We start from the raw sequence: 27,836 nt of genomic DNA on the forward strand, positions 1-27,836 counted from the left end.
TTACTATGGATGCAAGTGTAAATCTATTTTTACAGTTAATACGCTGTATGCCGGCAAGACCTAGCGGAAGATCCCTGCAAATGTAAACACCTACATGCACAGTGACCTACTTACTAGTTACATGGGGACTCGCACGTAGCCATATAAAGGATTTTCAAAAGCTGCATTCAAAGCCTGCAATTTGAAACAATTTTAGTGCAATGTGTGGCAGACTGAATAGAAATGATGCTTGATAGTCATTCATCCAAATTTTATTTAGCTTTAGCATACAGAGTTTTCTTTTAAATTACAAAGGCTTACAGTGTGCTGAGAACTTAATATTGTGTTGATTTCAGTGGGGAATTTTGTTTTAGATTTGATGACATTGCTACCAGCCCACATTTTGAGTGGATAACATCTAAAATTCAGTGTAATGGTGTTGAAGGATCTCCATCAATTTCCAGACACAGAAAGAATTCAAGGACTTACATACATCGAATGTATTCTGTTTATTTGAGAAGGAAGATCTCATATGAGTGCCCATTATAGAAGGCATCTCTTATCATGTACAATAAAATCAACCATTGCTTCCAGCAGAATACAAAAATACACATCTCAGTGACTTCCATACAATAATAAATATGTAATCATGCATTCAACAATAAAAAGGCACGGAAAACTGGTCACTTAGTAGTCATAAAAATTACTAACTATATTAACAAAGCCACCCAAATTATCTGTACAAGGAAATGTAACAATATATTCCAAAGGTGAAAACACATAAAACATCTTTAAAATAGTATATGCAATAAATACCTCAATTGTTTTAATATATTAAAAATAAAACTGTGCCATTGTAAACAGTATGTAAACAAACAAAATTCACTGTTCCTTACCATTATTACAAGTAAATAAAGCCAAAAGTTACACCCCTGCTCTGTTAGATATACTTCATTGGCAAGTTTTGTCAGGCAGTTGAAAGTTTTACTCTTTTCTGCAGCAAACAGAGCCCACTATGTGTGTAATTGTAAGTACTATAGCAATTGCTAAGCTTCAAAACTGACTACCCAGCATGTAGTCGGTCATTAAATAGTTAGAACTGAAACCAGAAAAAGCAATTTTTTATTTATTTTTTTTTTTTTTGCAGTGTTACGGACAAATTAATTTATTTATACTACATACAACAGTGTCAGTAAAACTTAGCCACTCATAGACCACCACTCATCTATAGGTCTCAGGGGCTGTTCAAGCTGGTAAGCATCCTTCCTGCCCCAGGCAGAAGCAGCAAGGCACACCAAGGGTAACTGACTTGCCCCCAGTCCTACCAACTCAGCAGCAGGAAACCAAAAGCAGAACCCAGACCTCCAGCCCCTGCCTCCTCATTTCCTCCTATATCCTGCACTCATCATGGCCTTTCAGACAAATAACATTGAGTCCTGAACCCCATTCCTGATTACAATTACAGAAAGACAATGCACATGCAAAAGCAAAGCTGTCTGCTCACTTGGGCACCCACCTGCTCCCACTAATAACCATGGAGACTGACCACAGAGGGAGCACAATGGGAGCTTTTATCCCAAATCTGCAATCAGATCCCCATTAGCAGACCAGCGAGCCCAGGCAGAGCCCTGTGTATCCTTCGTAAGCGACTGCTGATCATTCTTTTGAGGTTTCTATAGCCAACAGAGACAAAATCCTGGAAAGTTCAACCAGCGTGCATACTTCCTTCCTTATTAGCAAGGGGAAGAGTGTGAATCGGAATATTATCCTTTCTTAAACAAAATTAGAGCAAAAGAAGCTTAGGGGTGGTGGGCATTGTGTACAGATGTCTTCAGAAAGAGCCTCACAGGGGAATAAGGCTGGCTCCCTAATTCTTCAGCTTCTGATAACATTTGATAACATTGTTGATAACTATCTCATTTTGCAAGTCCTACTGTATCCCCGGGATGGCTACCTACAATGAATGCAAACTTACCTCTTCCAGACACACATATTTCAAAGTGCACAATAGCTGTTGCTTGAAAACAAAATTTTTAGCCTCAGATGAAAAATAATAATAATAATAATAATAATTTGTATTTATTAGGCTGTTACACAGCCTTCTGTCTCTTTACAGGAAGAATATACTCAGAGCATACAGAATTAAAAGATACCCTGGAAGGGGATTTAGGAAGCACTGCATTACAATATTTTTCCTCCCTGGTGCTAGAAGAACTGATCCTTCTGTCTCTTAGTAAGTGCTTTCTTTAATGTCAATGTCTGACTTACCCTACCACTTAATATTTGCATAATTGTATTCACTCATGAAATATTAAAAGAATAATTCTACAGACTGGCTCTGAAGATACCTCCATGTCTTGATGAGAAGTTTAAAACACTATATAATATAAAGTTGGATTGTTTTTTTTTGTTTGTGTGTTTGTTTAGATAAGGTACTTTTGGACCAGGTTCTTTATGTTTCATTCCAGATCAGCAGAGCCAAGTGAACTGTATAAATAATTCTTCATCTTCACTTACTACACTGCATGCCAACTTTGTGGAGGAAGATATGAAAAATGATCTATTTTTAGAAGATTCTATATTAAATCTTACAAAAGTTATTTTAGAAGCTATTTTCTTAGACGTATTCAAGGACCAGAACAATGAAAAAAGTCTGTACATTCAATGAGGCATATATTCCCACCTGTGTTGTATCTTGCAGGTTCTGTAGAAAAATCCAAATAGCAACTGCGGATTTCACATTGGGATAAATAAATACATTTCAGTCACTCAAAAAAAAAAAAATCACAGTAGGAAAATAGCCAGTAAACAATAGATTCAGAGGGGTTTAATCTTGGCCCCAGTGAGATCAATAGGAGTTTTGCCAAGGATTTCAACAAAGCCAAAATTTCACCCAGAATATTGTACAGTTCTTTAGCTGACAACAATCATAAACATCCTGCCACTCCATTGTATAAGTTAAATATTAATAAGCATCTGTAAACATCCTGCAATTTATCTGATATAAAAATATTATAATAAAAACAATGCAGCATCTCAAGCATTGTATATATTTAAGTTTTTGGCTCTACACACAAGTTGGCGTCATTATATTGGGTAAAACCAGGGCATATATATACATATATATGTACAAGTGTGTGTGCACACACACTACTAACTAGGTACTGCATATATACACACATGCACACGCAAATACTGGCAAGAGAACAACATTCATAGGTATGGCATTCAAGAGTCTACCAATGATCAGTCTGACAATGACTTCCATGTGAAGAACAATTTCTACCTACCCAAATCTCTTCTAGGCTTACACGTAAATGCTAAAACTAAAATACAAGAGCAATCTCAAGGGGGGACTAAAGTGCTGTTTGAAGCCAAGCACATGTGTAAGTGCCAACAGTCTGTGGCCTTAATCTGCATATTTGCAAAGACAATGAGTTTCCCTGTGGGGTAAGCAGGACCAAGGGGAAATGAACAGCAGAAGCTACTGAGCATGCAGGTTGAACAAGATGATCTCCACCGGTCCTTTACAACCTAAACTATCCTTTGATTCTGAGATTCTTATTTTTTTTCCACCTTACTAGAACAGTACAAACCATGTTAGGTATTTTCATCTAATTGAGAAAGCAGAAAAAAAGGTGGAAATGTAGAAACTGTATTTCAGCTTTTTGCTTCAAAATACATTCAGACCCAAACATATGAGCTGTGCAGAAAACTGTAGTATCACATCTCTGAATGAGATGCATCCAGCAACATTTACACGTGTGCTTTATGCATTTACTCATGCAAGTAAGTGGATGTTATTGCAGAACTGACTAAATGCTGGACTTGGCTGGAATACTACTCTAAGAGACAAGCTTGGCCAATAAGAGAAACCACTCATGTTGTGCTAGGACCTCTCTCAGCACCTCTGAAATACCCTTAGAAGAAATTAGCTTTTTGAAAATGCCAGAACATCCAGAGCAATTCCATAGCATTCAGATTTAAAGATAACCTGCTCTGGACATCCTATGGAAACTTTCTACCCGTCCCAAGCAAAGAATACCAATGAATGTATTCTGAAAAAAATAACTATCAGTGGAGAGAGATAAGGCAAGTGTTTACTTAGATTCTGGATCTTACTGGTATTTAAGACACTATTTGTTTATTAAGATAGTTGATATGTATGTGAGTTATGGTACAACCTAAAGCATATTGAAATACCTATTTCAATAGAGAGAGATGGCATCTCAAGAGGACAGTGCCACTGGAAACCCTCTGGGTGAGTGTCTCCACACCTATGTACTCATCGTAAACATTCACAAATCATCCAAGAAGAAGCTCTGATATCTTAAAAATCTCACTAAGACCCCCCTGTGTCATATCTTGTCAGCACATGTATTCTCCCTCACAGAAGAAACAAAACCAAGCAGCTTCTAAGGGTTTTCCTCAACCTCTATATTCAGATAATAATTGACCACAGCTGCAATGAGAAGCAGTCCCATGCCAAGCTTACTGCAACTAATGCAGGGAAGGAGAAAAATATAGTATCATCTATAACCCTTTCCCTGTTACAGTCATTGACAGGTTATTAATAACTAAAAAGTTACCAATCCTATTTTTCTAGTTGATTAAAAGTAGGACTTACAATGGTAATTCCCTTCAGATGTTCATAGTAGGGATTTGGGGCACTGTGCAGGTCTTTGTTAATAAATAAATAAATAAAATGGCTTTAAGCTTTGTACCATATTTTACTTTCAGTTTCTTTTCAATCCTGTCACTAATCTTTCAATCATACTACAATATTTTTCCGAAGTATTTGTTCTGTAGAATAGTCACTTGCATACCTGTCCTACTAATAGCTATCATAATTTCTAGTAGGTTCAAAAACCTGACACAGTCGATGAAGTTACCCGAGCACTTCTCTTTCAAAGGGCATTCAAGTAGGTAATGCTAATTGTTAGCGAGATGGCAAACTAAATCATGCTTTCGGCAGGGATTGCAGGAGTACAACCTGGAGGATTTTAGCTCACCATGGCTATAGGAGACTTAGAGGCCTGAATCCTTGGTTAGTCTAGGAGACCTCCTGGAGCATCCTACAGATCTTTCCTAGCCTGCCTGTCCAGCTATTCTGAATGGAAACTGGGGGAGACGTGTGTGGGTCTCATCTTGCCAAGCAGCTGGGAAGTTATCCAGGCACAGGAGCTGGGAAGTAGTGTGGGAACATGAGTACAGACACGACCTGTGTTAAATACAAATTACATACCAGCTTCTTCTGCCCTTGCTAATATAAGCAAAAGGTTACATGAATATGAACTCAAAATCCCATCCAAATGCTTACATAAAAAGTGTGTGTCAACTGGGAAACAAGGTCTTCAACCATTTGAAAGAGATTTTTATCATTCTACCATGTAAATGTATGCATTTTCTCTTGGCTGCTCTGAAGGTGGTAGCTCTTTAAGCACTGAAGCTAAATTCATTACAGTTTGTCCAGAAATACTTTCAGGTCTGTAATTGCCAGCATTTTGCTAGTTTGCTGAAGTGTTAACAGTGCTAATATATATACATACATACATACGTTACATATATATATATATATACACACACACGCACTTTTACAGATAATGAAAGGATCGTGTTTTGAGTTTAGTTCTGCATAATTTATAATAATAATAAAAAAACACCTTTCAAAAGCATTTTTTTGGTTATAAAATTGTGGGCAATCAATTTAAGCCTACAAAAGTTACTGCGAATGGTGGTATTAGCTCCAACTGGCAGCAGGAATACTCCTGGAACAATCCAGATGGTTTCCAAATGGAACACAATTTCTGAGAAACAGGCTGGGCTTCTGTATGGCAGAAATGAGCATTTCAAGTACATAAGCTAACCATTAACAGAGCTATTAAACCTAATGCAACAGTAGTAGAAAAGAACTAGAAAATTTTTTTTCTTTTTATAGAAAAGATCAAGTTCCACACTATGCTCTATATATAAATACACGAATTTATACAACCAGTAAAGATCATCTACTGATAATTACCATATGATGCTTTATCAATCCTACTGACACTATCATTCAGCTCTGAAGAGGCAGGAGACAGGTTTAAACTCCTGTCCAAACTCTTCAGCTTCCTTGAGTCATCAGAAACTCCTCCTTTTACCTAAGACAGCAATACAGTCATGTACAGTTCCTGCAAACATCAAATCTTTGCAGTTAGCATAAGCAGCATCAAACCTTGATGATATGAAGTTCATACCACAAAACATACAATCTATGAAAACAATCAAAAAATGGGAGAGCCCACGGTATAAATGCAACACTCAGGACATTGCAGTGAAGAGGTACGTTGGGGTGAAAAACTAAAAGCAAAATTCATACAATTTTCTGGGGCTCTCACTGACATAAGTGACAAGATGATTTCCTGGTTGTACACTAAATATATTGCTCCAGCTCAGTTATCCTCAACAACATACATTGCTTGCAACTTTAACTTTCACAAATACACTTTACACTGCTAATTATTAGTTACCAGAACTCTCAAACTTGTATTCAAGAACTTAATACTCAGGGGCACAGATAGAGCAATGGAGAAAAAGTGTCAAATATTAGTAATGCAATAATTAATAGCAAGCATCAAGCGAAACGGAATCATTGTGGGTTTTGTTGTTGTTGTTCTTATATGTCCTTTGTGAAATTATCTATGTATAACATGTAGTTTGAAATTTATTTTAAAAGTAACACTGCTGCACTTCCTCTCCTAGTTGGTTTAAATATTACTTTTCCATTACATATGAAGGTTTCCTGCCTAGATGCAATGAAAAACACTAATTATTTTAGCCTTGCAACAAGATCTGTGCATTATCAGGGCATAATGAATTTTCATTAAGTGAACAAACATCACTGAGTTCAATTAAAAAGTAAAAATTGTCAGGTTTTGTATTTCTCTGCAAAAACAAACAAACAAAAACCAACAACAACAACAAAAAAGGGAATATACAAAATGGGTCATTATAAAAAAAATAAATCAATTCCTCTTACTTAAATTACAATGATAAACATTACAGTCTGAATTTCTTTGGGTGGGGATGGAGAAAGAAAGGTGTTTTCTATTTGTTATTTATAGGACCAAGGATATTTACTCCAGTCCCAAAGAAAGAAATACTGGATTAAAATTGTCTGGGAAGGTTTTTGATCACATGCTTTACCTTTTACTGTTCTTCCAGAGGTTTAAAATATTTTTCTTTGAAAGAAAGATGTATTTAGGAGAAAAAATAATGGTTAGGGAGAAATACACAAAAAGGTATCATAAAGAAAATTTGTAGTTGCCATCATAGTAAAAAAAAAAATATTTTTGAACAAGTTTTTTCTTTAAGGTCCTGTAAGAAAATAAATAAAACCATGAGCTTCATTCAGTTTCTAAAAAGAAGGCGTTACGTATTACAAAGGCAATACATGCATCACCCAAATCAGAGGCTGCTACAACAATTGAACACAAGCTGGAAAAAAATCTACTTGAAAATCACAAAACATAAACACGTGCTAAGCAATTTCCTATCATTTAAAAGCCTTCTCTTCCACTTTCTGAAGCATAGCACATTAATCTACATGAATATCATCCACTTCAAAAAATGTTGATTGCTTGGCTTTGCCGTCACAGATTTCAAGGTATGCTGACTGACCACAGAAGTTAAGTATATCAGACTATTGGGAAAAGAAAAATTAATCCAGTAAACACTATACAGTGTTGTTTTTTTTTTTGTCTTCATGAATCTAGCATGTTGAAGCAGGCTCCACAAAAGCTACTGGGATTAACTAGTTTTCTGGAAAATTAACTACTTCTAGGGAATTGGCATATCTTATTTGTATTGAAATATTAGGAAGTATGCTTTAAAGCACTTCAAATGTCGGGATTAAGTTATAAAGAATTCTGTTTGCTAACATACATCTTACGTATATCCTCAGTTCTAGGAGCTGAGATTTTGACAGTACTAAGGAAAAAAACAATACTTGGAAATCTGCAATAATCATGAGATAGTTAACACTGTTTTCAAAAATCTTTCCTTAGAAAAGCCACGTCAGAGAAGACAGTTATAACCCATGACCTTGGTAGCAAAATCCCATAAAATATTTTGAGCCTCCTTATCAAATGCATTTGGAATTGATATTCAAAGCTATTCTAAGGCATAGAGCTGCATAAAACGTGCTCTCCAGGGCATACAGATCATGCTTTTAAATATAGCATAACCGATGCTTAAAATACTTCTATTTGCACATTTTAAAAAAACCCTCTGCTTTAGGACAATCAAAGTTGAATTCTTTGGTGGTCACTTAAAAAAATGGAACTTTGTAAAGACAAGTTGTCCTATACTGAGGTAATCTAAGAGCATCATAAGAAAATCACATTACAAAACAACACTTGGTCATTCTCCCTGCCCAAAAGCACCTCTGTTTTTTTAATATAGTCATTTAGGCCTCTATAGCCATCATCATGTTGTCTTAACTTAAGATATCCTGCTCTATAGCCCATCTTACCACATTGCATATAGCAAGACTGAAAGTTGCAGAGAGAGTGAATCCTACAATCAGGAAAGCAAAGAAAGTTCGTTCATGAATTACGTCCTTGACTTCACCAGGAATACTAACTCCATAGTCTACCATAACATTGACATATTAGAATGCTGCTGCACATTAAAATATAGCACAGCTTACAGGGAAAAAAAAAAAAAAAAAAAAGAGAGAGAGAAAAAGAAATACAACTTGTGAAGACTTGACAGATGCCATCTGAACATCATTAAAGGGGTCAACGTCAAGTACATTAAAAATATATATCTTTCCATTGTTTGCATAACTTTCCATTGTTTACATATGCTTTTAATACAACACCATGAAAATAATGTCATTTGGAAAGCAGCTTTTGTGTTGTTTTTTACTGAAAACCTAATGGAACATAGCCCTTTACTTTTGTTTGTTGACCCGAACAATCAATTATGTCCACAAAGCTCCCAGCGTGGTGCTGGTTTAACCTACAGCAGCAGGAGCACATGGTATTATAACTTGATATAAACAAGCCTGTTTTACTACTTTTTAACATCTCTTGTGATAAAACAATGAAGGGAACACATCTGATTTTCCAAGGGATGATTCCCACCATCCTCATGAGAAAAGGATGACAAAACCAGGATGCGGTACTTGACGTTGTCCCCTTTAAATGGGGAAAAGCTTTTGACCAAACAAATGAAACCTTACTCTATTGTCTACTAGGAAAATAGAAATACATACTAACATACTCCTTAACCTGTAAAAATTGACAAAGATATTTGATAAAGCCTAAGTCAAAGTGTTCCTCTGGTGGGAATGCCACGTTGATCAGAACAGCAAGGACACAGGTTCTGGGCAAGTTCTCTGGCATGTGATGCAATATCATCTCTTCTCAAACATTTAAGTAGTTTTTTTTGTGTCTTAACCCCTAGATATATGTCATATTTATATAAAATATAAAGCACATTATTTTTCTACTGGATTAATACTTTGTGAGAAATTAACCAGGAAATTCAATTATGAAGCTATGTTTTGTTTAAGTAAACTGTAAATAACCTTATAAACTCTAGTCTAATGCAATTGCTAAACAAAGATGGTTTTCATTTTTTAACCTGTTTACGCTCAAAGATTATTGGCTTGCATGTGATTCATCTTTGCATGCATAGTGTAAAACTTTAGAGTTTTTTTAATTTTTTTTTTATGATCTACTGATGTAGGAGTGCTGACAAGAAACAAATTGATGCCTTTGTAAAGAAATGCATACATAGAAATTTTTAAATTAATAGTAAATTAGTAATGTGTAAAAGCTTTTACCCCACAAAAATCAAATCAGATGCTACATTTTAACACTTTTCTTATTTATGATAAATACTTTAAATTTTCCCATAAAAATTTTCATTAATCTTTCAACCTGCTTTTAGAACAATAGAATAAATAAAACCATTAGTTCCTACAAGTTCAAATAAGCTACAGATGTTTAAGATAACTGAATAACTACATTAAAATGCACCATGAGAAAATTCTTTATAATTTTCCATGCAGGAAGCCAATTGATATTTTTGTGAGGTACCGGTCTTTCAAAAATACTCATAAATTAGTTACCTGATACACCTTCTGTACATGGTATATTTAAAAATCTAACTGTACAGTGTTTCAATCATATATAATGCATATAATTTGCTGAATATGGCACAAATGCTAAGTTTCCACACCCACACATCCTTTGCCATAGAACACATTTAGGAATAACACAACACTGAAGAATAGAAAAGTGCCTGAAACCAAAAAAAGGACACTCAAGTAGTAATAAATTAAATCTCATTCAAACCGATATAAAAGTTGTTCAAGTGTTTAAAGTATCAGAAGTGTCATGCAACGGAACGACAGACAATTCGGGCAGGCACACCATGCATTATAGTTTGCATTCATGGTATAACAAGGTATCTTTCCCCGTCCTGCGTGGCCCGTGAGTGTGAGGTACCTGAGGCACTGCTAGACTCGCGTGTTGAACCTCGAAAGCGGCCACCTCTCAGTCTCCTGCACGGGAGGTTTTACGGAAGCCATGCCTGGAAAGGACTACCAGACAACCTCATGCTGTCCGGTGGCATCTTGCTGCGTCGGAAAGAGAGGCATACTGAGCTGCATGTAAGCAAAGCGATCATTTCTCGATTATATTTCCAGTCAGTGCAGTTCACCGTCAACCAACTGATTTACCAAAATGTGCTTATCTGAACTGGCCAAATTTGAACACCAAGAAAATGCCTTCATGGAACGTGTAACCTTTTCCTTTTTTTCCTTTTTTTTTTTTTTTTTTTTTTTTTTGGCACAAATCCTTTTATGCTCTTGCAACAAGCTCTTCACCATACAAGCATTCAGAGACACTAGCCTGTACAAATACACCAGTGCTTATTCTTCCATACAGTATACAAAGACAGCTAAGTGCCTGCAACAGCTCTGCTTCTCCAGCAACTTTCCCTCTCTCTCTCAGGAGAGTACCAGCATAATTACACGTCAGACAAAGGGGTGTTCTTGCTGAGCTCTTTAATTCCCTGGAGAATTCGCTTCATATGACCCACTTTCGTTATCCCCAGGTCCTACAGAAATTAATAAGAAAAAAAAAAAAAAAAAAGAAAGAGAAAGAGAGAAAAAAAGAAAAAGAAGAAAGTTTATTTACAAAAATGAAAAAAAGTCAACAATTACAATCTAGCCATGCAACAGATGTCTAGAAATGTGCTAACTGCAATCAACATTAACTGGAAAAGATTCTATGGCACTAGCAAGTGTTGCTTAACAAAAACAATCCAACAAAAACAACTGCTTAGAGCATACAATGAATCTCTGTCTGGCAGATGGAAAAATACTTACCTGCAACAATCATAACCCAAAGCACTGCAATATCTTTCAAAAACATCTTTTGCTTGACTTCTAAGTACATATCCTTTCACAGTTTCTGAAGAAAAAGAACAATCTCCCCCTCCTCTCTAATACAGCAATCAAATGCTCAGTAGGATGTGATGGATTAGAGCTGTCCAGCAATGTCACTTGATCTGTGGCCCTATGATGCCTGTCTTAATCAACAAGCAACACATCCCCAGTTTCTCCACGGAAAGTGGAAATGACATCTACAGGCATGTAGGACAACTTCCCTTTAGAGAGCAATAGAAAACGTAAGCGTTTGGTTTTCATTCTAAAAAGGTTGTCTCCTGATGTGGATATCCACGATAACTAGAGAGCTGGGATAAATATTCTCAGAGAGATGTCAGTCACATCCCAAAGGAAAATATAAAAAGCAGAAATACAAATCTCTTTGTAGCCACCACTGAAGCAATCATATCAGTTGAAATATTTCTAATATTGTTTTTTTTTGAACCCATCTCTGTATGAGTGACAACAGACAATAAATTTTTGCAGCAAAACTCTTCCAGCATTAATAACAGCTTTAACAACACCCTTTTTCAATTTTTACTGGTCCAATGGTCAGAGGAACAGAATGGGATGCCCAGCTGTGCTAATGATCCCCAAATGCACTAATGAATTTTCATCTCAGTTTGGTGGAAATCTTCTGTTATCTGTAAAATACAGCTTTGAAAAAACTCTAAAATCCTTGTGTTGTTCATGCTGAGCAAGTGGCATACTCAAATAGTAGTCCTTTGTAAAATAAACATTATATAAATACATTGTGATTAAATAAAAGTCTTAGCAAAATTCACTATCTATTCCTTTGGAATAAAAATCCTTTCATTTTAGTAGGAAAATGTTCCATTATGAAGACATAGAAAAGAGTGGAATTAAGCAGCTTGAAATAATTATTTTTATACAGATTGAAAAATGAAACCATATATATCATTCTGTGCACACTTTACACAAAGGCTACATCTACCTTTCTACAGCCACAGAAACCTCAAAAAATCTGCACTGCATATTATTTGAAAGTGTTAATATGAAATTCATTTAGCATTTCTCCAAAACAAGAAGGTTGGTAAGATGGGCATGAATTATTTTAGAGTAAATGCATGGATTGAACAGATGGATTAATTTTCAGAGTCAAGATTGAATTCTCGTTATGCCAGAAAGTATTAAAAAAAAAGGGGGGGGGGCTGTTTTTTAGTAGAAAACCGACAATACTTCACTATCCATTACAGAACTTTGGAATGTACATGTCAGCTTTTAAGAGTTCACAATGTACTCAAGAAAGTCCCCAAACCAAGTGCTATTCATAAACCTATCAGAAGAAAAAAAAAAAAAAAAAAAAAAAAGATTTTTCCACATCACATTCATTTATATCTTGTTTCCACTAATGAGTGGTCACCTAAGCTAAAATTAAATTAAATTAAATTAAAAGTAATACCAATTTTTAAGTTAAGATGTGGGCAAACTGGTTAAAATTATCCAACAATGATATTAACCATTTTCATTATAGATTTGGAGTAGAAAAATCTTTTCTTACTTATGTCAAACTTAATTTTCCAATTAAACAAAATTATTCATGACTATTGAAACTACTGAAATATCCCAGTTGCTCTGTGGCAGAAATTCTATCTAAAGAAAAACCTGTATGATACTTTCCAAACCATGAGAAACCACATGTGTTAAAGGTTAAGAACTTCCAGATTTTTCAGAAAACAAACAACAAAGAAAGAATATTATTCAAGTCCCAAAAACCTTAGCCATTTTTCCCAGCAACTTTTATAACTTATCATCAACGCTCTGACATTACAGAGACAAGAAATGTTAGTATCAATTCCATCCTGAGTGACATTGCTATAACGTAGCTGAGACCAACAAGTCTTAAGAGACTTATTGCAATTCTGGGGACCCTTTTGTTAAATCCTGCCACACAATAAATAAATAAATAAATAAATAAATATAGATGCTTGTGTAACAGCCTGGATTGAAGGAAATTAATGTTATACATTCCTGGCAGTAGATATTATCTAGTATTCCCAGTTTACTACTGATGCAGGAACGTTTGCAGAAGTTCTCTCATCTCAGACTGATGATGGGTCTGCCACAGCAGCCATCGTTCCCAAAATTATCTCCAAAATCTCAGCTTTAAAGTCAAGACTCTAGCCAGAGTCTGAGGAAGAAAACAGACTTTTTTCCCCAGCTATGGCCTTAAAACTACAGGATCACCTCTCCTTACGCTCTCCCTACAAACTTTACCATTTTTATGCCTCTGGCAGATATGACTCAAAAAAATAATAAAATAAAATAAAATAAAATAAAATAAAATAAAATAAAATAAAATAAAATAAAATAAAATAAAATAAAATAAAATAAAATAAAATAAAATAAAATAGGACAATAAGAAGCTGATTAAAATTCTTGCAACAACTTTCAGGAGTTCTTCATCTGCATTACCCAACTGTGATTAGCCCCATCTGCTTAGCCAACAATACATTCATTCCAGGTTTGCCTGGCAGATTTTGCTAAAATGTATAAAGAGTGTAAAACAACCAAGCAATTTATATAAAAATTCCTGTATCTTCCAGATCAGAAACCTACCCTACTTGCGTTCCCAGTGTCAAAAGAAATCACGCATGTCTGAAGTCTAGCAAATCTTACAAACCAATTTCTGTACAAAAACTTTTCCAAAATGCACTACTACCAAAGACAGAGATGAAATGCCAGTCCTCAGCACAGACTTCAGCTTAACACTCACTCCTCCTTAAGCTGGCAAGAGATGTGGAAAACCTTCAAGGAAACCAAGGTTGCTCTGGAGTTCTAAGGAGATGTCACCCTAGTCCTACCAAATGTGTTGCAGTTCTAATTATTGCCATGTTACATGCATACAGAATCACAGAATCATCTAGGTTGGAAGAGACCTCCAAGATCATCTAGTCCAACCTCTGACCTAACACTAACAAGTTCTTTACTAAACCATATCACTAAGCTTTACATCTAAATGTCTTCTAAAGACCTCCAGGGATCTTGACTCACCATATGCGAACCTAGAGAAGCTCAACAAGGGCAAGTGCCAGGTGCTGCACCTGGGTCAGGGCAATCCCAGTCATGAGCACAGACTGGGAGAAGAGCTCACTGAGAACAGCCCTGAGGAGAAGGACTTGGATGCTATGGTGGCCAAAAAGCTGGACAGCAGCCAGCAGTGTGTGCCTGCAGCCCAGCAGGCCAACTGCGTCCTGGGCTGCACCCCCAGAGGGGTGGGCAGCAGGGCAGGGAGGGGATTGTGCCCCTCTGCTCTGCCCTTGTGAGGCCCCACCTGGAGTGCTGCGTGAGTTTCATCAAAACCTTCTCCTTACTGCTTTTTATCTCTACTTTTGACCATAGAAAAGCGGGCCCAGAGAATTCGATTAAAATCAGAGAATCACAAAACTGAAGATGGGCAACTATTTTTCCTGTTGTACACCTGAGAGGTCATAGAGGTAACTATAGCACATGGATTAAGAGACTGTGAATCAATGACTATGCAATTTAGTTTGATAGGAAGCACAAGCCTTGCATGGGAGGAGAAGCTGTAGACAGACTATCGTTCACAGAAGCACTGAAGACTCATCAGCACATCTCAATAGCCAAACAGAGGACAAATTAGCAGGGCAGCTTGTGATATGTTCCTCATTTTCTAGGGATCGCATTATACATCTTGACACCAGCTCAGGTCACTGGGCAGAAAACTGCAGGGTCCCTGAGACATCCTTAATTAGCTACCTGCAGAGATCAGGCCCCAGATGCAATGAGCAAGATGAGTGCTCAACTCTGCTATTTAAATTTAGTGTTGCTCCACAGATTGCAAGCCATGCTTGGCCAAAAGCTTGGCCTATCTTATAAAAAGTACTACTTTAGAAGTTTCCAGCTCTGATAACAAGCAGAAGGGACAATTTTAATGCAAGACTTCCACTTGCCCAGATACGCACAGCAACTTAAATCCTACTTAAATTATTCAAGACAGTAGAAGTCTTTCTCTGTGTAGACTCTAAGACAAATTTCAGGGTGTTAGCCTTTGTGATGGGGTTTCACTTAGGCTGAATCCTCATCTGTCTTAGTAACAGAGAGAACAGGTTGATGATTACTCTGCTGCTGTTATTTACTTGGTTGAAGTGCCAGTCTTCTGGGTATGTAGTCAGATTGGTACCTATTAGGGGCCTGAAACCATGCCTAGTTTGACAATGGTCTTACCCAACATTTCTGGCAGTTGATGATCTTTGTAGGTCCCTTTCAGCTGAACCATTCTACTTATCCCAACAAATTTGGTATCTCGTTTTTATTAAGATTCCTTAACATTTTAGCAAAACTTTGCATTGTATTTTGCAGAATATCCCAGTCAAGCTTTACATTTGTTCAGTGACCATTGAGAAAAAGAACTTGTAATATCCATCATTGGAACATTGTGGTGGGTTGCTTGGACAGTTTTGTTCATGGAGGGACTGTACTATCCTGAAAGAAAGGAAATTAACTTCCATGGAGAGAAGCTTAGGTGATCTAATATCAAAAGGGTAAAATAACAGGCAACAGCTAAAGACATCCTATGAGATGCAACTATCTTGAGCAGCTACAGTCTACTGCAAAAGTCACACAACGTAAGCACTACATTATAGTGTCAGGATTTCAAACTATGTAAGAAACTTTATGAAAAATGGCACATGTATATGAAAGTATTGCCCATATCAGGAGACTACTGCACTGTGACTACAGCAATGACTTGCACTCTAAACATAAATGTTTGCAATTTATATAATATCCTATTTCCTCTCTTACGTGCTAAAAGCAGTTGCAAAACACATTATCAAGAACTCATTACTACTGTGTTCCTGGAAAAACTAATGTAATGAATCCCCAAAGATGTAGCCTCTATTACATATAATGGATGCACTTAAGTCATTCTTGAAAAAGACCAGCAAGCTCAAGTAACAGCCTCAGACTGCTACGTAACATTTCTCCCTGCAAAACTTACCAATCTGAACTCAGAGGAAGGAAGTTTTAGGATATTTGAGACAGTCAGAAAGACAAAATAAAATGTTCTTTTTTAAGTCTATATAGTTAAAATCAGGCAGAGATCAGCTGAGGATGAGAAAATCTACTGCGAAAGTCTACTTTGACATAAAAACACCAATACCATTCAAGTCCAACACCACAGTTTATTAAGCTGCTTATCTCTCTCACATCAACTTTATCCAGTATACATACAACAGATCACTGGAAGCAGGTGAGCTGCTTGCAGCTGCTGACCTTCGTGGGAGATATATTCAAGATTATTATCACCAGCTTAATAAACTGATCCACACTGATCCTGTTTAATGGAAACAGTGATCTCTTGAAGATAACATTATATTACGCTGATGTCAGTAAGATATCAAACATGCTTTTCCTATGCCTTCTGACATAAACTATAATGCTATCATTCTACATAAGGTGCAAAAAAGGAAATTTCTGATAACACAGATATTCTTGGTAGCGAGTACAATTCAGCACTTAAGAAATTCAGGCCAAAGGACAGCGCATATTAGTTTATTGCATATTTGCACAGTGTAAGCCAAGCTACAAGCACATAACAAGTGCAGGGAAAGAAGAAAAGTTGGTTGTTGTTTTGTCAAAGAAAATGGTCAATAGCAGAAAAGTAGCACAAAGGAAATACCTTAAGATCTCGCCTTTCCAGATGTAAAAGCTCAGAGCCTCGGATGTCATGGCTGATGAAGATTTCTTTGTACTCTCCCAAACTGAGCAGATCCAGCCAAGCAGCAACTTCATCTGTGCCCCATTTTTGAACTACCAAAGTTAAGAGCAAAACCCCCTTAATTTCTACATGCTCAAATGCATTACAAGCAAAGGTTAGGCCAAAGAGAGTGGAAAACAGAGTAGAATTGCCGTGCTAGCAAAGGGAAAGGTTAGAGGTGTCATTTCCAGAAAAAACGACAATTTCCTTTATACATGCAGGTTACAGGTTAGCAGTTAACATGAGAAAGTATCTAAACAAAGTTGGGGTTCTTTGCTTTGCAGCCATGCTTTCAGCTTTACTACAGTTTCTTCAGTAAAGCCTTTAAAACCTCATGTCCCAACAAATTCGCATTAAACAATCTTAGGATCAGTGACGCAAAGTCTAATGTTCTGCTTTATACCATTAATTTATTAGTAGTCATCCAGGAAGAGGAGAAGCCTTCAAAACTAATCAACATGTAAAATTAATATATAAACCATACCTCAGATATAGCAATGGCAGCAAGCAAGTCCAGTTTTAATTAACAATTTCTAGTATTAATTAATGCTACAAGTATTCTTTAAACTATTGTGTTACATGGGTCATTAATAAGCTCTCTGTAAAACATTGTTCTCTAAGGTTAGTTGCCCACATTAGTCCTAATAAAAGCACATTTATTGAAAAAAAAAAGCTATGCTACTTATTGCTATAATTTTGCAACTTTGTTCAATGCTGCTTTAGTTTTAAAGTGAAGTCAATCTGAAGTCTAATCTGACACTAAAGTCTAGTCAACAATGGCAAAATTTTGCAGATTAAAAACATTAAAAACACAAAGATGTAGGAACAGTTTTAGGGCCATCTGATCACTGATTAACTCCTGGACATAATATTAAGGAAGTAACTTCATGGATAATGGTGGGAAGAGAGGAGAGTGGAGTTTGTTCAAATTCTACTAATTAAAAGATCAATATTGACTATCATGGCTTTTTGTTTGACTTGCCTAAATCGCTGAACTTGAAAACCACCTGAAATTTAAGACTAACTGGTTAATTAAACCAGTGTGATAAAGGTATTGCACAGCTCCTGAAACTAACCTGAAAAACCTGAATTGGAGCTTCACAGGGAAATTGTGGGTCTACATATGGCTTATATTGCTATGAGTTAATCAACTGCAACCACCAGCAATGACATAGGTCCTGTTTCGTGATAAACCAGTAGCTATCTAAATATTTTTGCAGTAGTTCTTTGGTTCACCTGGAAGTCATGGGGTCCTACTGAATACTTTCTAAATGCATTGAAGGAATGTTCATCCTACTAAAGACGCCAGTTAGTTCAGTTGCCTCTCAATTTATCAGGGTCAGGACTTTACACTTAGGTAGAGCACATAATTTCAACTCTCACTAAAAATATGAAACAAACAAACAAAAAAAACAACCAACCCACAGACAAACACAAAATCACATTTTCCCCAAATGTTATTATTTTTCTTGTAATTTCAAAACACATACCAGGCTGAGGGCTGGTCTTATGCTTCTGAATTTTTTCTTTTTTAAACTTTGGCACTATGCGAAACACTGTACTTCTGTTGTTTCTTTTAGCATAATCCAAAGGAGGATCCTGGATGAAAGAAAAACATAGTTACCTTTAATTAACAGAAAACAACACTTAAATTACATACTTGAGATGGTTTTACTTCTGCAAAGAATTATGTAAGGATTTAACTCCATACTAGTTTCATTTGCTAAATAAACATTTGAAGCCTTTTCAGTTCATAAGAGGGAACAGAATACAAAAAAAAAAATGCCCTAAGCTCTGGGCTTGCTCACAGAAGACAGAAATGATCTGGCATCATTACTGAAATTGCCTCTCCACATTATGAGTCTAACTTACTCTTAAAAATAAAGTTTAATTAGAAACAGAAAGTATTAATCAAACTCACCTCATCATCATTAGGTTGAAAAACATAATAAAGCCAAGGTATCTCAGCAAGTTTTCTCAACTCTGTCTCCACGCTGTGCAAAGCATCAGACAGCAGCTCTTCGTGGGGAGCTTCTAACTGCTGTTTATAAATAGGCCAGAAAAATAGTACTTTAAGATTTGTTACCATATAACTTTTTATATCAGAATATGTTGTTACTACACACAAACAGATGACTACATTGCAGCAAATGTAAATGAAAAATGTGAAAACATGTCTTACCAACTTAAATTTTCCTTCAGAGGCATTTCAAACCACTCTGACTCTACATTTAGTATAGACCCATTCGCCACGCTCGTGAGTCTTCACAGAACAAAAGTTATCTGATAACACCGACACCAGAACACAACATTGGAAATGGTAGCTTCTAGCACAAGGGAGTAAAAAGCTGACCAGAAGGACAATAACCTGGAAAGTCTTTGTATGAAACGTGATGTTAAAAAAAAATAAAAAATGGGAAGATGGTAGTAAGCCCAAGTTATTATTTGTAGATTTCTTCATATGATAGAACACTCTTACGTGGTCAGGTAAGAGGAAATGTGCCATTGATTCGTGAGTGCTAAGGCACTCAAGAATCTCATGGAATGGATTTCCAAGGCATTCCATTCCCAAAGACATCCCATTCGCAAAGGCATTCCACTGGTGATATGAGATCTGAACTACCCTTCTTAATAGGTGAGACATGGAGCCACTTCAGCCACTACTGCTGGCTGAAGGTGTGAAAGAACAGGCAACAGGCATGGAAGGGGAACGGGACTGCAGCCTACCAAGGGGAGACAAAAAGCCAAAGTGAAGGCCAAAGAGGAAATGAAAGTATAAAAAGCTTGGGACTTATTGACCTATGGGAATTTGGCTCTATCAGCACTTTGAGAATCCTATGGATATATCAGTTTTCCTCTGAATCTCAGTCAGAAAACCACATTCTGCAGCTGTTGTGTAAGTGGAATTTGTGTGGAAAGGGTAAGGCAAACAGCTCATCCAACACAAAGCTGTTTTGGGCTTATCTGGGGTTGCTGAAGCCCCATTTTGAGATAAAGTGTTGAATACTGGAACAAGTTGCTTGGAATCACTGAGTAAGCAATCTGAACATCCATTTTTCTCTTTGAAGTAAAAGTAGGCCCAAAGCAGTTCAGAATATCTTTTTGAAAAGATCTAATGAAGTTATGTACAAACGAATCCATTTTTAAAATGGATTTTTAAGAGCATCTTTGATCTCCAGTGCTGGAAAAAGATTTTGACTTCTTAGGTTTTTGGAGATAAATTACAAGTCCCCACTAATTTATCCTACCTAACAGAAACTTTTTTTTTCTTCAATAGCTTGCATATATTACCACTTTTCAGAGCGGAGACCATTATTAGTAAGATATCACTCTTTAGTATAGTTATATTGGAAATATTAGCTCCTTCTTGCTACAGTGTTCTTTTTTCTTCTGAAGTCCACAGAACTCAGGGAGAGAATTCAATCCCTATAAGCAGACTGATCTTTCTTTTGCCTTACATTTTTTCAATTTGAATGTTTAGATAATTTTGAGGATGATCCGTTTGTCTTTGAAGAAGTTACAAATTTTCTTGTGTTTTCATTTTTTAAAAATTGTTTATGAAGTCTTGTATTTTTATATAAATGACTGAAGCTCTCTCTCAATAAGCACTTATCTAATTGCTTGATTCTCAAAGGGAAATGTTTTGCTTAGGACCAAGAAACCCTCAGTCGATGGTGAGAAAGTTTATTCATTAGAAATACAGTGCAGTTCTGGTAAAGAAGTCATCAAATTTAGGGTAAATTCTCCTGCTAGGAAAAGCTTCTTATATCCAAGTTTAAAGATGTTTAAAGATGTTTTAGATGTTTAAAGTAAAGGATTTTTCAGTTTCTTCCCAACTAAAATTTTTCACGTGATGATATTTGATTTCAGTGAGTTCAGATCCTTTCATTCAACTGAAACAAATGTTGTACTTGTCCCTTAGTATAATGTAAAATAGTGCTCTGTTCCAAATTGGAAACGCTTTTGAAAAAGTAAAAAGTGAAACAGTGCATTCATCTACCTGGAGTTCTTTAAAGTCTTTGAGCCGGTACCAATATGACATCCTTTTCTCTAAACTGGTGAGATACGGATTTGAAGGGTGGACAAGAATAGGCTGAATGGCTGCAGTCAGAGATGCAGTCAACAGCTCAATGCCCAGGTGGAGGCCAGTGATGAGTGGTATCCCTCAGGGGGCTGTCTTAGGACCGGTGCTTTTTAGTATCTTTATCACATGGGTGACAGGCAGACAATGTTAAGCAGACAATGACAGGAAAAGGGGGAATGGTTTTAAATGAAAAGATGGGAGATTTAGATTAGATATTAGGAGGAAAGTCTTCACTCAGGGAATGGTGAGGCACTGAAACAGGTTGTCCAGAGAAGTTGTGGATGCCCCATCCCTGAAATTGCTTAAGGCCAAGTTCAATAAGACTCTGGGCAACCTAATGTCGTGGGTGGTATCCCCATCATGGTAGAGGGGTTGGAACTAGATGATCTTTAAGGTCCCTTCCAACCCAAGACATTCTAATAATTTGGTAAATATCTGCACGAAACATAACTACATTTCTTTTTTTTTTTTTTTTTTTTTTTTCCAAACCGTATTTCAGCTATAACTATCTGTGAGATTCCACAAATCACCTTCATTGTCCCATCTTTTCATTTACCTAAAAATGGTATTTATATCTAATTCACCCTTTGATGTCACGCAGCTAATACTGTCATATGAAATTGGTTAATGTTATCTTACAGGAGGTGGCAAGAATCAGTCTCCTTGTATATGCATTTACATTTCTTGTCTCCTTATAATGGAAATACTCAGAGCTGGTAAACAGCATCCAGAGAAAAAGCTTACCAAGTAGCATATGCAAGGGAGGCATCAATTGACAGCTATAGGGAGCTTTGATCACAGATGAGAGGGTAGGGGATTATTGAAAAAAAAAAAAAAAAGTAAGATATTAAAGAAAAAATGTCTATCTTTGTCACGGGAGAAAGACTGGAGAACAGTGTTTGATAGAACAGCAGAAGCCAGATCAAGCAACACCTTACACTTCATCTGTTTCTAATCAAAGTGAGGAACCAACATACACGTAGCTTTTGCATTTATAAAATATGTGCCAATAAGGCTGCAATGGTGCCTTGTTATTGTAACTGTGGAATACTATTCTGAGTAAGAAAAGTAATGAAATAAAAGAATGCTGTCAAATGAGTGTAATGCACATTTCTGGAAGATACCTAGGTAACTTCCAAACAACCTTTTTATTAAATAAATATATTTTGTGTAGACCCATGAAGACATATGCATAGACCATAATGAGAAACAGAAATAAAATATGCAAAAATCAGACACAGACAAATGAATCAAATTAAGTTTAGGAGTTTGAACACTGGATCAGCTCAACGACACAATGAGAGCACAATGAGAGGTAATGTTTCAGTTGGAGAGTTTCCATAATAACATTATGCCTAGATTGCCTTGATAAATTACACTAGTCCTAGTATTGCATCAGCAACATAAACCTTTTCCTCTAATTCCTCTTCCCAAACTATTTTAAAAATTAAACAATTTTCTCTATCAATTCCTCACTCAACCTCAAATGGGGGATTAGTAATAGCCATCTGGAGGAAAAAAAAAAAAAAAAAAAAAGAAAAACGCCAGTAGGTATTTTTTCCATGTCTTGAACAAAATCAATTAATGAATATTTTTCCCTTTTAAAACTTCATAAAATAGATCATATAAGCCTAATCTATAACTATTTTATTAAATGAGGAGGTGCTCTTGACTCTCTGGACAGACAAGAGACCTTGCAGAGGGATCTAGACAGACTGGAACATTGTACAATCATCAATGGCATCGTTTGGCAAAGTAGGAAGATGATCTTGGAGGTCTTTTCCAACCCTAATGATTCTATGATTGGAAAATGTGAGATTCTGCACCAGGGACAGACTAATGCTGGACACAGGCACAGACTGGGAGATGTGTGGCTGGAAAGTAGTTGTGCAGAAAGGGAGCTGGGGCTGCTGGTCACCAGTTGGCTTAACATAAGCCAGCAGTGTGCCCTGGCAAACCAGGAGAGCAAAACTGGTCAAAAGAGGTGATTATCCCACAGTAATTAGCATTGTATCCCACAGTAATTAGCATTGGCACAGCCTCCCCTTCAATATTGTGTGCAGTTCTGGGCTACACAATGTAAAAAGAGTGTTAGGTTCCTTGAATGTCCAAAGGAGGGCAACAATAAGCAATTGTTAATAGGGCTGGAAGGCATTAGCTGCGAGGAGAGGCCGAGGACACCTGAGGTGTCTACTCTGGAGAACAAGAGGTTAGGAGGCAACCTTATTGCTCCCTAACAACTTCCTGAGGAGGGGAGGTGGAGAGGGAGTTGACCATCTCTTCTCTCCAGTAACGAATGATAGAACATGTGGGAACAGCACAAAGCTGCACCGGGGAGGTTCAGACTGGACATTAGGAAACATTTCTTTACCGTGAGGGTGGTCAGACACTGGAACAGGCTTCCTAGAAAGGCAGTTAATGTCCCATGCCTGCCAGTGTTCAAGAACAATTTGGATAATGCCCTTATTAACATGCTTTAAATCTCAGTTAGCCCTGAAGTGGTCAGGCAGTTGGACTTTGTGATCTTTGTAGGTCCCTTCCAATTAACCTATTCTATTCTATTTCTAGAACTTAAGTGGTTATTAGCCTTTAGGCCACATATTAATGCTTGTTACTGTAGAATGGACTTGTACCATTTTCACATGCAGGTTCACATCCAAACCTGCCCCAGTATGTTTCACACCTGAACTCAGACAAACTGGTATATTCCTACTGATATCCATTTTTAATTACAACATTCAAATCAACCATAAGGTACCAATACATCTGTTTCCAAATCCAAAGAAAACATATCTGTTCCTACTGAGTAATCTTGTTACTGTAAAACTGGACCAGCATAGAAAACCTGACATCTTTCTTCTCTTCACAATTTCAGATAAATGAATTTTCTAATTATGTATCCAGCTACAGCTATTCTTAAGCAGTCTTCGTCATTTTAAGGACAGAAACACTAGCCAAAGGAGATGAAGCAAAGTCCGTAAGTACCATCAGAGGTCTCTTGAACACTTATCAGTTAAAGGTTATAAAATAATTCCTGCTAGGTATTAGAACAAGGGTGAGATTTACTTGACCAAATTAGATCTGTAGAATAGCCGTCACTCCCAGTTCTATTTAAATTCTGAAGATGGTCCATAATAGAACTCCAGAAGTTTTCTTACATGCTAAACTTCCAAAAGATGATTTATCTTTTTCTAAGATAAGCCTCCAAGACATCTGGGGGTGAATCAGCCTCAACAGATATATTTATTTTTCTCCACTGACTATTGAAAAGAGCAGCCCAGGCAATGACTTTTAGATATGTCAAGTGAGGGAAGATGGACACCAACCTAGGACAAGAATTTGTAACTTATTCTGCTTCCAGCCACAAATGCAGTGTACTATCTTCCATCTGGCCTTACAGAGCTGCTTATAACACATCTTAAATTCCGTGTTAGTATGCTAGATCAAAGAATGGATCACATCAAGTATGAGGGAATAAAATAACATTTTGTCACCTTACCAAAGGAACTCTTCCTACTAGCAGGGATTCAGTTTCATTATGTAAGGCCTTCACATTGACGGCTATCTCCATGGCAGTGTTTCTGGTAAGGCTCTGGGGAATAAGAAGCATAAAAATTGTTTGATGGGATGCTAGTTGGTCTGAGAATAAGCACTTTGGGCTTACAGCATATACTGTGTATTCTTCTAGGATAAAGACATCAATTTAGCTCTACATGGCAAACTTCTTCAGCACTGAGATCACAAAAAAGAAAAATATACTATTTATTTACTGTCTTTTCCCCAACTTTATTTAATATGACCTTATACAATCACAAAGGTCCAGTGACAAGACACCTGTGAGAAGAATCCATGACTTTTATGGATGGCAAAGGCCAACAGAGAAGCTGTGGGCCTCTTTTAACAGATCATTGACACAAATCATTCACCTTTATCTTAGTAGAAGTAAACTGCTAGTCATACTTTAAGGAGCACAGGTTAACTAACATATTTACCACAGATAAGCTTAGGTCAGTTAAAATTACATAAATAGACTGCCTAATTAATAATCTTTGGGTCCAACCCCTGCAAACACACAGATTGCCTAGTGCAAAGAGAGACTTAGTTGCCTTTCTCCCCTTTCTGTATTCTCTGCATAACGTTTGGATAAACAATTAAGTGTGAAAATTTCTATGAAAACATTCATAAGAATTGACTTGTGTGTAGTAATATCATTTGTTGAGCTTTCATCATGCCTGTACTCCGTGTCTGGAGATATGCCTACACTGTTGTCTGCTGATGTCAGCTTAATTTGGCTATTGTTTTTGCTACTTGCTGACACGAGCTTGATTTACTTGTGCTCAGAACTACAAGAGCACACCATCTTGCTTGACTAATATACATGCTGCCGCATCACTTCAGGATGAATGCCCCTGGCTGTGGATTTCCACTGCAGATGGAGTGAATTCTTGACTTCTTGCAAAAGACAACAGACATACTTTCACCATGCCCCTCATTCAATCTTCCTTTTGGTTACTCCCACACCACAACAAAACTCAGATGTTCCACATATTCAGTCATTAACGTCCCTTTCCAACACCCAGTAATCACAAAAGGGAACATCAACTGGGGAGGACAATGATGAATGCAGAAACTACATCTGTTGTCTCAGATATCACATTGATCTATGATCAGGAGGGGACTTTTCTCCCTCTTCTGTAGGAAGACAGTTTTTCTAACTCATATTCCCAGTATTAATATGAAATTTCAGAATCTTTGAGCATTATCTCTCCCAAATTTATCAGCTATGGGGTGTTTCCTTAAGCATGTGAAAAGCTAAGACTTCCTGCAGACCAGCACCTTCAGAACTGGAAGTAACTTTCCCTTTATTTTCACCTTAGGAAAAAGTGACAAAAAAGGGGAGTCAATACAGCTCTGTTCACCTGTTAAGCAATTTCATTTTAAACTTGAATATGTGTATGTATATCTAAGAGTCTTGTTCATAAAAACTTTAAGAATTATCACCCAACTTGTTGCAATATGGGAGCAGGGAGAGCACGGATCCTGTGTCACAACGTTTTATGCCCACAGATATTATAATGTATTTACTTATACATAAATGTCTGTTCTTCCTTTACCTCAGGAAACCTTGGGTTGGCTTTATTTAATGCATGTGAACATGCATTAACAGCATGAGCAAGCTCTTGCTCCAAGAGGCCATGTATTTTTGCTGCTTCACAGATTCTACAAAAATAGGAAGAAGAGAAAAATATTTCTTACCTCCTATAAAGAGTAATTTTTAAGAGTACACAATATTATCATGTGAGAAAATATAAAAAGTTCACAAAACATGTAAGAAATGTAGTCTTTTATAACGAAAGTTCTAATATAAGCATCACTTCAAGCAACACAGAACCTCATATAAATGATATCTATAATACAGAAGATTTATTCTGCTATGAAATAGAGATGCATTTATCTGTCTTAGAACACAAATGCTATGCAAGACTCGGACCAAAAAAATGTGGGGCTATTAACTCAAATAAACCAGAAAGGAAAACTCTCACATATTAAGATAACTCATCTGAAATTATCTTAAAAAATATTAAATATATTCCACAAAACATATAACAAAAAGCTTAAGAACTCCTTTAGACATGACATTAAAATTGGCTGCAATCATTACAGATTATTTGAAGTTCAACATAATTACAACCTCAGGAATATCTGTTTAACAGCAAAGAAGTTTTTAAACTGTCTTGGCTAAATTTCCTTTGAGGTAAACTATAATCTAAATCATCTTTCTATGTCTACTTAAGTCACCAGAACAATACAAAAACTATTGAAGAACTACAAATATGTAGTTCTTTGATTCCTTTTTTATATTATCAGTGCTACTAAACAGGGACTCCAAGAATTACTTTTGATTACTTTTCTCCTATCAAAACAGGCTGAGAGAGCTGGGGATGTTCAGCCTGAAGAAGAAAGGGCTCTGGGGAGAACGCACAGTGGTCTTTCAGTACTTCAAGGCGGCTTGTAAAAAAAGATGGAGAGCATATTTTTACTCAGGCAGATAATGATAGGACAAGGGGGAATAGCTTTAAACTACAAGAGGGGAGATTTAGGTTAGATGTTAGGAGGAAATTCTTCACTCACAGGTTGCCCAGAGAACCTGTGGATGCCCCATCCCTGGAGGTGTTCAAGGCCAGGCTGGATAGGACTTTGGGCAACCTGGTCTGGTGGGAGGTGTCCCTGCCCATGGCAGGAGGGTGGAATTAGATGGTATTTAAGGTCCCTTCCAACCTAAGCCATTCTATGATTCTGTGAAAATATACACTACTAAATCTATGTATGCACTTGCATGAATAATTCAGTCTTGGTGTATAGGTTACCAATCCAAACTTACTAATTCTATTGTACCTGGTAATAAGTTCTTCTGCAGCTTGTGAACAGAGCTGTATCTGAGTGACTTCTTCTTCTGTAGCCAACTCAGCCTGTTGAGGGTACAAGGGAGATCGAATGACAGGTTTGCAGGAATCATACTTCTGTTTGTCTTCCCAAGACTTGAGGGTGTTTTCAAAGGCCTGATCAAAATGAATTATACAGTCAGT

General features: G+C 36.7%; 1 protein-coding gene across 7 annotated transcripts in view; it reads right to left on the reverse strand.

Moving 5' to 3' along the window:
* Positions 1-469: 469 nt before the first annotated feature.
* DGKH (diacylglycerol kinase eta) overlaps positions 470-27,836 on the reverse strand; it is a 173,618-nt gene continuing 146,251 nt past the window's right edge. For 5 of the 7 annotated variants that reach the window (XM_084530250.1, XM_084530252.1, XM_084530253.1 and 2 more), the window contains 7 exons: positions 27,646-27,809; positions 26,364-26,469; positions 24,749-24,841; positions 19,087-19,206; positions 18,656-18,764; positions 17,088-17,218; positions 470-11,091 (listed from right to left, as the gene is read on the reverse strand). In XM_084530250.1, the coding sequence (XP_084386376.1) occupies positions 11,002-11,091; positions 17,088-17,218; positions 18,656-18,764; positions 19,087-19,206; positions 24,749-24,841; positions 26,364-26,469; positions 27,646-27,809 (813 nt within the window). In that variant the 3' untranslated portion in view covers positions 470-11,001. The remainder of the gene's footprint in view (positions 11,092-17,087; positions 17,219-18,655; positions 18,765-19,086; positions 19,207-24,748; positions 24,842-26,363; positions 26,470-27,645; positions 27,810-27,836) is intronic. The other 2 variants (XM_084530251.1, XM_084530256.1) reach the window with 1 other exon arrangement.

The sequence above is a fragment of the Aythya ferina genome (genome assembly GCF_964211825.1).
Source record: "Aythya ferina genome assembly, chromosome: 1".
NCBI classification, from domain to species: domain Eukaryota; kingdom Metazoa; phylum Chordata; class Aves; order Anseriformes; family Anatidae; genus Aythya; species Aythya ferina.